This window comes from Gossypium hirsutum, chromosome A05, assembly GCF_007990345.1.
Source record: "Gossypium hirsutum isolate 1008001.06 chromosome A05, Gossypium_hirsutum_v2.1, whole genome shotgun sequence".
NCBI classification, from domain to species: Eukaryota; Viridiplantae; Streptophyta; class Magnoliopsida; order Malvales; family Malvaceae; genus Gossypium; species Gossypium hirsutum.
In genome coordinates, this window is record NC_053428.1 from 41,963,421 (window position 1) to 41,978,686 (window position 15,266).

The 15,266-nt window shown below is 31.1% G+C and overlaps 1 protein-coding gene across 2 annotated transcripts; it reads left to right on the forward strand.

Moving 5' to 3' along the window:
- The first annotated feature begins 2,562 nt into the window (after positions 1-2,562).
- On the forward strand, positions 2,563-5,827 carry LOC107961502 (uncharacterized). Of its 2 annotated transcripts, none has more exons than XM_016897618.2 (6): positions 2,563-2,958; positions 3,411-3,495; positions 4,301-4,473; positions 4,939-5,014; positions 5,102-5,161; positions 5,513-5,827. In XM_016897618.2, exons 1-5 carry the CDS (start codon positions 2,776-2,778, stop codon positions 5,116-5,118), a joined length of 534 nt encoding a protein of 177 aa, XP_016753107.1. In that variant the 5' UTR covers positions 2,563-2,775; the 3' UTR covers positions 5,119-5,161; positions 5,513-5,827. The 2 variants fall into 2 exon arrangements, with proteins under 2 accessions (XP_016753107.1, XP_016753108.1); XM_016897619.2 differs by having other exon boundaries at positions 4,307-4,473.
- Positions 5,828-15,266: the final 9,439 nt, after the last annotated feature.

The following is a 15,266-nucleotide window of genomic DNA, read 5'->3' on the forward strand; positions in this document are numbered from 1 at the left end:
AAAAGGCCCCAAAACGATGTCGTTTTCAAGCCAAACCCGAAATCTGACCCGACCCAAAAGGAGATCCGCGTGTTTTACATCTAATGGGATATCTCCCATTTTGGTCCTTCCATTTTTTTTATGATTTTCAATCAGGTTTTTTTTAAGTATTTTAAATTGGCCCTATAATTTTTTGCACTTTCCAATTTGGTCCTCGATGCTGCTGCGTGTTTTGAATGGAGGGGTTTATTTCATTTTTTGGTCCCTCCCTATCTGTGCACGTTGAAATAGGTCCCCTTTTCTTTTTTATTTCAATTTTGCCCCAAGTCTTTTATTCTTAATTCGATTTGATCCTTTTTTTAATTACTTTATTATTAAAATTAATTATTCTAATATTTTTATTATTATTGGTACTATTCATGTATATATATATTATTGTTACTATCTCTATTATTAATCGTATTATTACTATTATTTCTTTATTTTTATTTTATATTATATTACATTATTAGTTATTATTATTATTAGTTTTAGCTTCAACTAATTTTTTAACATGCATATATATATTTTAAATTATTAATAATTATTATTTTTTAAACATTATTATTATTTTTAATACATGCATATATATTATGTGTATATTTATGTAGTTTATTAATAGTTTTTTAATATTATGATTATTTCTAATATGCATATATTATGTATTTACCTCTAATACTATATATTGTATATCTCTAATACTATTATGCTATTACTATTATTATTATTATTATTATTATTATTATTATTATCATTTATTATTATTTATCGTTATTATAAATATATTGTTTTCATTCTTATTAATATATTATTATTGTTTTCCATCTTATTATTATTACTAGTATTATCATCTTGTTATTAGGTTAGTTAATTTTATATAGGTATTATTATGTTATTATACATATTCTCTCTGTATTTACTTATATTATTACTTATATTATTACTTATATTATTATTACTATTATCATTATGATTTATTACTTTATTATTATCATTATTACTGCCATTGTATTATTATTATATTTTTATCCATTACTCTTTAAATACACTTATTTTATTTTATTTATTCTTCACTCACTTTATATATTATTTACTTATTTATATATACACATATATATATACACTTTCATACATCATTCCAAAATTATTATTTGTATTATTACTATTATTAATATTGTTATCATCATTACTATACTATCACTCGTTGGTTTTACATAATGATTGTTTATTTATTACTAGTTCTTTCTAATTTCGAATATTTCCTAGCTTGTTCGTTATTTTCTTTTTATTCTTTTTATTCATTTATTTGTGCTCTAATCATTGCTATCGTTCACATTCGTGTTTATGTTATGCCATCAATACTAAAATTTTTATTTGCTCATGCATTCTCTATTATCTCGTTTTATTACGAATTTGTGTTTTATCCAACCCAAATTACTTCTTTTATAAAGGCAATACTCCGTATTTGGAATTTCGAGAAAATCGTGCCCTAACTTAGTGAGTTTCAATTTTTCTCGTTTAACCAAAATAACGGAATATTCTTTTAAACCACAATACGAGTTTTAAAAATGCTTATTTTCGGAGATACGAGGTGTGGTGCCCTAACTTACCGGGTATGACATTCTGTTACCTCGAAATAAGATTTTTCGCAAATAAAGGCAATATTCGGTGTTCGGGAATTCGAGGAAACGTGCCCTAACTTACTGGGTTTCAATTTTCCTCGTTCACCCTCATTAACCGAATATCCTTTTTAAAAGGAGTTAAAATACATTAATTTTAAATAAAAGGCAAGCTCAGTTTCAAAGTTCGAGGTGTCATATCCTAACTTACTGGGCATGATATTTTATTACTTCGAGATGAGAGAGTCCTTAACATCCGTTTTAATTTATTTAATCATTTTTAGCGTTAATACAAAGAGGGATCGTATTTTAAATTCTTTCAAGTTTTCAAATCTTCGACACTAAGACATTAATTAATCAACTAGGTACCAATTTTGGGCGTATCGAGGGTGCTAATCCTTCCTCGTGCGTAACCGACTCCCGAACTCGTTTTCTGATTTTTCGTAGACCAAAAATTATCGTTTTAGTAAATCTTGACTTTTATTAAAATGATTAATTTAAGGTGATCCGATCACACCTCATCAAAAAAGATTGGTGGCGACTCTCGTTTTTCGTTTTCATTTTTCAAAATCTAAGTCGATTCCCGTTTTTCCAAAAAAATAGTTACGACAAAGAAGAAGAAGAAAATATAAATACCTTTAAAATAATATTTATTGCTTTACAAAATAATTAAACTTTTGATAATTTTACCACTAAATAAGTTACAATCCAATTAATGAGTGACATTGATACCAACTTAAACCAACTCCTAATAATAGTAAGTATAGATGGATAGATATTTATTGTTATTAGGTATGTAACGTTAATTATAGTGACTGTTTAGAAGAATATAATACAAGAAAAATAAATAAATACTGAAATAACAATTGTGACATTTTGCAGTCTTTTTCGTGGGGTTGAAGAAGAAGGTGATGAACTCTTTTATTGGGGGATTATAAATAGCTCAACACCGTCTGTCATCTGCAGTCTTCTTTCTCACAAAGTTTTTCTCTTTGCTTCCCATTGCTGCTCTATCCGTCTTTCATTAGTATTATTAGTTCCTTTTTGTTCAATAAAACATAAAATAAAAAATAAAAAGATATTCCATCTATCAAAGTGTAGTTTTGTTTTGTTCGTTTGTCAAAGAAAACCCTTTTTTATGTCAAGAAAAGCTAAACCTAAAGACAAAAGGTCTTACATTTTTTCTGGTATGGAAAACAAAAGGCAAGAAAGTACATCATCATCGTCATTATCATCATTGGATCATCTCTTTGGTCCCAAGGACCCTCCTTCTTCATCCAAAAGTGGGATTTTTGGGACTATTTTCCCTCCTCCATCTGTGGTAAAAGTTGTTCTTTTAGGCTTTTTGTTCATCAATATGTATTCACATATGATCAGCTTTGTTGATTTCGATGATTTAGAATGCAAAAGAGAAAAAAAGAAAAGAAAAGAGAAGTACCCTTTACTCTTTTAGGACATAATATGTGAATTTTTTATGTACGGAAAGGTAATTCTTGATTGGAAGTCAAGAATCGGATTTGAAGATCAATCATGTTTCTTGTTAGAACTTCATCCTATTAGCTTTGATAGATGATAAAAAGATAATGGAATTTATATTTTTAAGTGAATGATTCTTGAAAAGATACAAATCTAAGCTTTTTTAACTATGCTTCGACTTCTTTTTATCATGACTATCCTTCTTGTTGTTGTAATGTTTATAGATTTTGTTGGTTGATTTAAGTGGAATTAGTTATGCTGCAATATGGTCTACATTGTTCTCTTTTTCTATTTTAGGTGCTGAGGAACTCTAGTTCCATTGGAATAATGGGCTCATTGAACAATCAAGGTTTGCCCCATCCAGCCATATATGGAAATCCAGGTATCTGAAAATTCGTATGCATGTGCTGTTTTTATGTACTTTGTTGTGTCATAATTGTGATTATAATAAATATGTATTTATATAAATTTTAGGTTAAATCTGCTATAAGTTTATGTAATTTGGAAAAATTGTAGATTTAATCTATGTACTTTAATATGATCAATTTGAATCCTTATTTTTTTTAGAATTGATCAATTTTAGTCCCTATACTTTTCAAAAATTTGAAATTTTAGTCTTGACTCAAACAATAGCCTTTAAATTTGTTTGGTTAAATTCAATTACTAGTCCTATACTATGCGTATAATTGTAGATTTAATCTATACTCTCCGATTGGATCATTCTAAATCTCTATATTTTCGAATTTTAAAATTTCAATCTTGAGTAAATGATAATCGTTATCTATTAACTGGATTTTAAGTGAGTAACATGTTTGTCACCTCAGATTTTGGAAATAGCATTATTTAACTTAATGAATTTAATAGTTATTGTTTGTTGAGGACTGAAATTTTAAAATTTAAAAAGTACATGTACTAAAAATGACTAAATTAAAATATAGATATTAAATTAATTATAACTAATTTTGTAAAGTACAGGCTAATAGTAGAATTTTTAACCTAAATTTTAATACATTAATGAATTGTATTATATGATATATGAGTATGTACGTGCTATTTTTCTGTTGTCACGTCTCAGATACACAAATTTACTTGTGTAAAGCATTTTCTCACTGACTTGTCAAAAAAAAGTGATGAATCCAGAAAGATGCATGGATGAAAAAATATAATGTGAATCTTGTACATGTTAGTTTCAGATCAAACCATTGATGGCAAGGGACAAAGCAGTGGCACAACTAACAAAGATAAAAGTTCATCCATTTATCACAATGGAACAGTGGCACCTTGCAATTTGTGCTCATCCATCCACTATGGAGGCCAAGAAAACTATTCTCCAACCAACACCACCGAGTCTCCCAATTATGTAAGTGTATCACACATCTAGTAACCCTTAACTAAAATATATATATTAAACAAGATACGATTACAACAAGGAAAAAAAAATTGTGTGTTATACATGTTTGTCCTCATCACACGTATGTTCCCATTGTATCACATAAGCCTACACTATAATAGGGTATACATGGGTTCCATCAAAGATCCTTTTTCTGTACAATAAAAAAAAAAGTCTCTCTCACAACCAAGCTCCCATGAGACCTTTCATAAGTTGTCATCTTTCACCACCATTTTATGGTGACTCTCCACCCTTCCGGGATAAACCACCACTAAATCAACCTTCTTCTCCTCCCATACAAATTTATCAAAATCTATCTGACATAAATTATTAATATATCTAAATTTATATAGACGTTAAATAGTTGAATATGATATGAATGGAAGAAATTATCGGGGATTTGTTTTTTCTGCTATTGGTATTTTGTATGCACAGTTGAAGAAGAAAGAAGAAGATGATGATCCCAATGGAAGCAATTTCAGCGGTGCTTCAAGAGGGAATTGGTGGGAGGGTATGACAGCTGTGGATTTCTGGAGATAAATATTACTGAATATATAATATATAGTCTTTAATCAATTACTATTCTTTGTTTGTGCAGGCTCGCTTTATTACTAACTTAGTAATCCAGAATTTTTTGCATATTTGCCACCCCTATACTGTAAGTTACATATTAAAAATTGTCTGATGGATTTATGTTATCCTGACATAAAGTATGTATAATTTATTTTTAAAATTTGTCATTTAATAAAAAATTGTACTCTTGTGATCATGTTGTTTCCACCTTTCATTTTTCTTAAAAATATTCACATACAACATAAATATTTGGCATATTGGATATAGACATATGACCTTATAAAATTTGAGTAAACCCATAACAATTATATAAATCCAGTTAAAATAGGCTACATGTATAGTACTTCTACTTGTAGTCTGCATATTCTTCTATTTTTGTTTGCATATTTTACTGATTCATCTAATTGAAATCATATTTTATTTGATTATTTTGCAGGAATACAAGCAGTGGTGTAATCATATACAATGGGAATAAGCTGGTAGAAAGATAATATACAATTGTATGTTAACTATACTGTGAGAAGTTTTTAATGGCATAAATGAGAATGTTTGAAGGTTTTAAAATTAAATATAAATAATTTAATTTATGTTTATAGAGAAATTTTAAAACTCATTTCTCACTTCTTTAATGAGGCATCACAATGCGATTAAGTATAGTATCCTTTAATTGTTTATTAAGCTTTGGCTAAAAAAGGAAAACGAAAAGTGTAACTGAGTAGTTTGAACTATTGAATGAGTAGAGTTTGTATAACCTAATACTTAACTTATAAGACAAATCTATCAAGTTTTTACATTTTTAATTAGTATTGAAAAAACTCAATTTGAATTTAAATTCAACCTCTAGAATAAATAATTGAGTGTGAAGTTGAATATAAGAATCAAACTTATTAAAAATAGATATATTTTTAAGTCAGCTGATCCAGTTGGTTCAATTAATCTCTTAGTTAAGTAAGCTTATGGTTGAAAGTAATTTTTAGTAATCATGTCATTAATTAGTTGTTTAGTGTATTAGTTATAGTATAGTTAGTAATTGTTGGAAAAATACTACTGCAAAATTATTTTCTTAGCACTAACTGTATAAAATAAATTGAGCGAAATAAATAATGAAGTAATTATTGTGTCGTGGAAGAATCACTGCTTTAGAAGCAAATTTGCCTTGATCGGTGGAATCGAGTAATGGACATCGCCCCCAAGGTTAACACAGTACTTTATATTCATATACCCGAATAAAGAAAGTGGAACAAAATTTGTATTGCTTTTCTAAAAAGGAATTGGGAAATAAGATCGAGAAAAAAATTGGAAGAAACCTAGATAAACCACACTAGGTTCAATTCCTAGGAAAAGTTGGAAGGATCGTAGACAGTCCCACCTAAAAGCCAATCTCCCAAAATTTTTAGAGAAAAAGAATGGTAGAAGCTATTTGCTATTTTGTTGTGTTGTGAAAAAGTGAGAGAAATGACCTATTTATACAGTATTCTGAAGGGCAAAGTAGTAAAATATGCATGGGCAAAAAGATAAAATTGACAAAGATATTTTCCTAAAATACCATAGTAGTCAAAAAATATTTTTTGTTGAACAAGTTTTTTGATAGAAGTTTTATCTAAAACACAGACTGGGTCAGGCGACAACGACGCGCACATGTTAAGCCTTTAACTCTAATTACTCAAAGAAGGTAAGAAGCAATGTTATATTTAAACCCTCTCAAAAGCCCTTTCCCAACCAATGTGGGATTGCCCTCTTCTTTTGCATTACCAATAGTAACAACTTGTATATAAAGACTTTGTATAATAGTTTTTCAATATGATGAAATTCTATGAGATTTACAGAAATTCTTTCTTATTTTCTATCAATTTTCTTTCGTTTTCTTGCTTAACAAACACAAGTTAATGAAATTTGAACTGTAACATGGTATCAAAGTTTCATGTCTTGTGAATTTATGTTTAGTAATCATGCAATGCTATTATATTGTTTCTTTACAAATAAAGATTTAACATGGTGGTAGATGAAGAGGTTGATGTTGAAAGTTAAGATTTGCTAATGGCCACAAAGAACTTCACTAAAAAAAATCAACATACAACTCAATGAGAAAAACTTTTTTTATGGAAAATCTTGTGCATCTAATAGTAAAGAGTGTTAGACCATAGTCATATATATCTTGAATGTACACAAACTATCCATACTAAGGTACAAAAATCTTGACGACTCTTTCATGATTAATAAGATAGTACATTGGCATCTTGGATATTATATGTGGTCATTACTGATTCTTTTTTTTTTATTTAATCACATATAATATCCAAGATGCTAAAGCACTATCTTATTAATTTTGTGGTAGATTGATTCTTTTTTATTTAACCTCTATACATAGATTGTATTCTACACAATCTACCATACATAGATTGTATTCTACACAATCTACCAAAAAATCATGAATCTTAGATGTTTCTTGCATGTAAAAAGGAAAAGTGATTAAAGTATGCACTAATAGTTGAGGCAAATAAAGGTGATTTGTGATAACATCATTATGGTGAAAAGATTTTTGAAATTGAACATATCTAAGCTATATGTAATGGCGTAACCTCTAAACATAAGTTTATAGTTTGTATAATTACAAGTAGCTAACTCTATGATATGGATACAATGTTGGGATCTAGCACCTTTAGTATAGTGATTACGCCTATGTGCTTGTAATTTTTCAAACACACTAGTTTAATAAAAATCCATCATTATCATTAATATCTTTTCTATATTGTCCTCAATGATTTTTGCACACACATAAAAAAAATGAAAGCAAATATTGACACATTGATTATCTAACGTTTAAACTAGTACTGAAGTGACATTATGTGGTTGGATCGTAATGCGAGAAAACAACTTATATTAGTAGGTAACCTATACACACACTTAGTCTAATTAGAACTGAGCGGATCAATTAAAAGAATAATATGTTGTTTATCAAGTTCAAATAGGAAGATATCTTGTCTTAGGTATTGAAACAAATGTCTCCCAAAGGATAGAGACATAGATGTGATTGACTAGACTGACAGTACATTGGACATGACCAATGTATAATGAATCCTAGATCCATTTAAGGATTTATTCACTGGTGGTGTTCATAATATGACTTACCTCAATCCTGAGTAAGTGACTGACTAGTGTGCATGACTTATATACTTTGATGTATTAACAACTTATGTTCAATTGATAATAGAGCCTAAAGTTGGTACATTGGGTATGCAACTTCTTCATGATATAGCCTCATTTGCAATACTGGAATTCATAGACCAGTATAGGGTAAATGATATCCTCTCATTAACATTACTATTGGATCTGGTGCCCTAAATGTAGTATATTCATTTTGTATACTTTTATTTTTCGAAAAAATTAGATTAATAAAATATTTATAAATTACATTACTACCCTTTTATATTATCCTTAATGGTTTTTGCACACAAATAAAATGAAAGAAAATAGTAGTCACTGATTATCTAATGTTTAACTAATACTAAGCAGTATTATTGGTTGGATCGTAATAGGGAAGGACAACTTATATTAGTAGATGAACCTAAACATGTTCTTAATCTAATTGAAAATGAACAAACCGATTGAAAAACTAATATGTCGTCTATCAAGTCCAATTGGGGAGATGTTTTATCTTGAGTATCGTAGTAAATAACTCCTAGAAGATAGAGGCATAGATGTGACTGACTAGAGTGACAGTACATCAAACAAGACATAAGTAGAATAGAACCTAAATTTGTTTATAGATTTATTCACTTGTGATGTTCATAATATGACATACCTTAATTTTGAGTGGATGATGGATTATGTATACGTGACTCATATACTTTGATGTAAGTCAAAGTCTAAGTTCAAATAGATAAGGAATTAAAAGCTGGTGTGTTAGGAATACGACTTCTGCAGTATGTAGCATTATTCACAATAGTGGAATTCATAATCCAAGAAATGTATAAATGATATCCTCTCATTGGCATTACATGATAGATGAAAAGTAAATGTGGTCATGGGTCATTTGTCTTTGTAATAAATGACTTAATTACTATTTGATAGTAATTGACTTTTCATGAAGGAGTATATAATGATTATCATGATATAAAATAGAATCATATTATGAGAATTGATTTATCCCTAAGAGATTAAGGATATCCTATGAGTGTAAGACACTTATGACAAGGTCATTAAACGAGTACTGATTAAGTAGCTTTCGTAATGGTATGTAATTAGGGAGAGCTTAGCCACGGTTGTAACACCCTTAACCTGTCTCTGTCGCCGATTCAATTCCAATATTCTTCATAGCATAAATACTTTTACGAGCCTAAATCGAGCCTATGGGACCTTAAAAATAGTTTAGGAACAATCAGGGACTAATTTAAAATAAAACAAAAAATTTTAGAAAAATCTAAAAATATTGGAAACAGGGGTCACACACCTGTGTGACAAAGCCCATGCCGTGTGGCCAACCGTGTAAAAATCGAAATATGGGACACACGGTCGTGCCCCATGTAACACCCCTAACATGTCTCTGTCGCTGAATAAGGGTTACAGAGTATTACTAAACAATCAAAATCATTTAAACATATTCCCATTCAATATTATAATTACATCATAAAATATTCATACACATGTATATTGTTACTAAATCAAGCCCTTGAGGCCCTAAAAATAACTTAGAAACAATTTGGGAACAATTTGAAATAGTTTTGAAAGTTTAGGAAAAAGATGCAAAATTTGCAAAACGGGGGTGACATAGCCGTGTGACTCACATGGCTGAGACACACGCCCATGTCTCAGGACGTGTAACAATCAAACTAGGGACACATGATCATGTTCCAACATGTGTTTTCACCCATGTAACTCTCTGAGTAGGGTCACACGGTCTTGTCACACACCCGTGTGCCAGGCCGTGTATTAGGTCGTGTATGTAACACCCCAATCCTGGCTTAGACGTTATGACCGTATCTGACAATGTTACACGATAGTGTTTTTGAAACCTCGTTCTTACGATGAAAATATTACATGTTATTATCTTTAGTAAACCTTTGTTAGAACTTAGGAAGTCATCTTTGTTCATTTAAAATATTTGTTTTGAAACATCCCTCGTTGCAAAAGCTTTAATAAAACAATCTAAGTGATCATGCATTTACAAAATACATTAACTTTTTGAAAACCGAATTTCCTATGACTAGCCGATATAAATCCATAAAGTAAAATAAATAAATAAAAACCCAAATTTAAAACCAAAGTCCCAGAGGGTCCTTAAATTACAACCCAAATAATCAATAATAATCAAATTATAAATCGTAAATTGAAAACCATGAAGTTTAAAAATTACTGTGGTCACCGCTGAGTCCTCCGTCGCACCGATCCGTCTAAGTCTGGGGATTACCTGTGCACATTAAACAAAAAGGGTGAGTTTACGTAAACTCAGTGTGTAATCCGACAGAAACAAACAAACAATCAGTATTCAAAGTGCACAGTTGAACAGTCTTGGACCTAAGCCCTTTTCAGTATCAATGATATTTTGGGCCTTAGCCCAGCTCAGTACAGTGTCAAAAATGTAGTAGGGCCTTAGCCCATCACAGTATCAGTAGTAGTAACGGTTATGCAATAGCAAAATCCTACCCAACCAGCCTCTACACACCATCTCCTTCCAACCCTACACTCCATGTGGGATATAAACAACCACCTATCCCTACACTCTAAGTAGTACCGAATGTGGCACAAAACAGTAGTTTACAGTTGAGCTGCCAGTAAATTAGACTTAAAGCCTTTCAATACACTTCCTCCGAATAACAACCCCCAACCCAATGCAATGCAACATACAATGGATGATATGCTATTATGCAATTTCAGTACATATATTCAATTCAGATATTAACATGCTTAGTACAGATATCATTCAGTCAATTTCACACATTTAGGTGTCTAAGTAGCGCTTATCGACCTTACAGTAGGTTCACAGTCGACTTGGGCGACCCGTGCAACCTTGGAAACATTTTGGTAAAAATGGGCTTACACGACCATATGATCTATTCATGTGGGCCCACACGCCCATGTGGCCCACTCTACCCAAATTGGCTTTGGTCGTGTGATCCATTTTTAATGTAACCTATGCTAGCTAAATATTCATATATGTTTTCACTATTTACTTATATGTTCATTCAAAGCTGTCTACTTGAGACATTATCACTAAATTATTTATATCTTGATCTACAGAATTCCAAATTAAGATCCGCTTGATGTTTTTGAAACTAGACTCAAATACCTTTCTACCATAAAATTTTCAGAATTTATAGTTTATCAAATAAGTACAGTACAATCTTCAAATTTATCCCTATTCTACTATTTGATAGCTTCAACCTTTCCTTACTAAAAATTATTTATCTCTTAGTACAGAATTTGGATGATGTTTCCATTTGTTTCTCTTGAAAATAGACTCATTAAGGATTTAAACATATAAATTTAAGCCCATAATTATTTTTTTAAAATTTTTGATGATTTTCCAAATTTAGAATAGGGGAACCCAAAATCATTCTGACCTTGTCTCAAAAAAATTATTATATCATATAATTTACAATTCCATTGCTTACACTATTTCTTCCATGAAAAACTATACTCAATAAAATTTAATTTTATATTTTATTCAACCTCTAACTCAATTTCCACTATTTTTGACGATTTTTCAAAGTTAGACTACTGCTTCTGTCCAAAACTATTTTCTTGCAAAAAGTTGATTTCCAAGTTTATAACACCCTTATTTCCTTATTTTTCTTATTTCTCAACAGCAAGCAATTTTAGCTTTTTTCCAAATCCCATTTTCTGTGTTTCGAGTATACACCTGATATTGTTTTTGATGCGTAAGCACTCCTAAGCCTCCAGAACCTAAAAATCAATCAACATATTTCCAAATTAATCACTTAATTCATTTTTAATCAACCAATTTCGGAAGGAACTCGACTAAAAACCTAACAAAAACCTTACCTCGCATGAGTAACGATGACTTTGTACAATCATAGCGTCGATTCAAAACCACCACCCCCTTGATTAACTCCTAAACACCAAAAAGGAATCCCCCTTTTAGAGATTAACCAATAACGATTAACAATAGCAAAATCGTTACTTATCGAACATGCGCAACCAACGATGAACAACCGAATCAATTGGAAAAAAAGAAAGAAATGGAAGGGAAAAAATAATGGAAATTTCGGCAGCAACTAGGGGAAAGAATCAGTAGACGAGAGAAAATGAAGAAGAAGAAGAAGAAAATGTCAAAAAAAGTTTGGGGAATTGGAGAGAAAACCAAAACTCTATTATTATTATTTTTTTTTTGCAACAAAAAGATAATCAAATTATTTTTTGATAACCTTTCCTAAATTATCTCCTAAAACCACTCCCTATTAACCCATTAAAACAAAACTACTCAGGATTTTGCCCCAACACAACTCTTAGCCGAAATTGGAGCAAAAATATTGCCTCTACTCCATTACAGAGAATTGAACACAGGATATCCAACACTCCAACAGCCCACCTAACCACCAGACCAACAGACCCATTTTGATATAAACTTACCATGTATTTTGAAATGGGCCTATGGGCCATACTGTTATCTGAATAGGGGGCTAAGGCCCAGTTTATTGTAATCTGAAAAGGGCTCTGGTCCAGTACCACTGTTACCTGAATGGGCTTAAGCCCAATAGGCTTGAGCTGACTTGGGCTTTGAATGGGTTTTCCTTACACACTGAGTTTCCCCAAACTCACCCCTTTTATTTTCATCCACGCAGGAAATCCTCAACCATAGTGGGCTTGGAGCTGTGAGGGAATTCGGAGTGGCCACCCGTTCTGAAAGTTTGGTTTTCTTCTGGTGAACTAGACATCCTATTATTTACATTGAGGTTTGGGTTTTTAAATGTAATAAGGCCATTTAATTATTTTTGATGGTTTTAATATGTATTACTAAGATAGGTATTACTTATTTTAACTGTTGAAATTGCATAGCTTTAGGGCGCGTTTTCAAAAAAAAAACAACAATTGATTTCAAAATAACACGACAACAAGCAAAGCTTCCGCAATGAAAGTATTTTCCAAAATTAATCACTTTTCCTAAAAATGACTTAATCAAATCGGTTTCCTAGAAATATACATGACGTTAAGGTGTGGCAATGGCGGTGTGGCAATGGCGGTGTGCATGTCTAGGATTGGATCCGAAGGGAGCTTGGTACTTAAGTAGTTCGATAGACTCACCTCCTCTTTTCCGGTTTCCTACCTGGTGCACAGCTTCCATTCACTTTAACCTATAATGAAATTATCTTTTAAAACACTAAGTAGGTTTTTCTGGATCAACAATATAAAATGTTTTGAACGCTTCGATGTGGCATGTCGGATCCGGCCATAACGTCTGGGCCGGGTTTGGGGTGCTATAGTTAAGGCTTTATTTATAAAAATACCAAAATTTGCCCAAGTAAGGCTTGAACTTGGGACCTGTCATACACACCTAGAACACTTAACCATTGAAACAGATACATACTTGTTTGTCACACATACACGAAATCAAAAATTAAAATTTTTAGGCGTTACAGTGTAACTCACTGACTTGCACCCTAAAGAACTCATCATATAACACACGACCGTGTCACCAGGCCGTGTGTCTCACACTGTTGAGTCACATGCCTGTGTCTTAGGCCGTGTGAACCCAAAATGAACCTTAAACAACAAGTTTACCATTTCAAGCTTACTTGGACTTTAAGTAATCCATTTACCAACCAAAAGACCTATTCAAAGTGACATTAAACAAGCTAAACACAAGTCAAATCAACATCCTAAGTGCCTAACCAATGTATCCTAATTGATATAATAAAGTATATACAATTATACATCAAAATGAATCATAAATCATAACTTATCAATTCACTAAATCTAACACCTAACCAGTGTACCCATAATAGGTACTTCAAACACAAAATTTCATTAACACATATCATTTAAATTTGCAGTAAAAACATTTTACCTCATTCTCATATATATCATAGAAGTTAATTTTGTACTTAAGATCATACTTAACATTTTACTTATCCAAAACAATAGTAATTACATGCAAGCCTATTACATGCTATATAATCCAAAATGAATGTTCCAAATACGACTGAGAATGAGTGGATAGTGTCACTTGGGTGCTGATTTGACCGTCCAACCTTCAAAGTATTTACAAGAACAAAAAATAATAGAAGTAAGCTCATTGAAGCTTAGCAAGTTCGACGTATTAAAACGATAAATCTTACCAAAGTAAGTACAAAAATTCAAATAATAATACCATACGTGTTCTCTATCATCCACAATCTCAATGGTGAATTGTAAAATTTAATTCAAAACTCAAATACATGACAAAACCATAAAAAATTTACTAAACAAGTTAAGTTACCGAGATTTAGAATTTGATGAACGACTTACAGATAAGAGTACATCGATATTCCAAAAAACACACACACCAGATGCTCATAAGAGCTAATACATCCAAAACACACTAAATGCTTATAAGAGCTAATCCATCTGAAACACACCAATAGCTCAGAAGAGCTAGTCCAATCGAAACACACCAAAACAGAGAGTATAACATGAAATGTAATGCCCCGAATTTTGGGCTTAGAAGTTTAGAGATTTGAGCATAGGAGTAGTGAGGAGGTTACACATAAGTGACTAGTTGTGCACTCAAGTGACAAGAATGGGCCTGCTGGTCTGTTGGTTAAGTGAGTGTTAGCATACCTTGAGGATCTGGGTTCGAGTAGTAGGAGGCGCATTTTTGAAGAGTCCTTGTTTTATTTATTTTGTTTTTTTTTAAGTTAATAAATATTTAGCTATTATATTTTATAATTGTATATTGCTATTTTTAATTTTGGTTTGCATGTTCCTGTGTTTCTCTTTTTGGTTGTTGTTTCCCTTACTTTTTTGAGGGATCATTCAGATTGCTTTTGAAAGTGAATTGTCTATGGATTTTGGGATTTGTGCTCCTCCTTCAGCTTCTTTGTCGTCGGCTCCAGTCACAACACAAGTGTGGGATTCAAATTTGGTTTACGTTTTCTTATTAATTGATATTTCATTTTTTGAATCCCTTTCCTTCGGCTTTTCGTGACTATGCATTAACCCTCTTTGTTACTAGTATATGATGTACTCTTGAT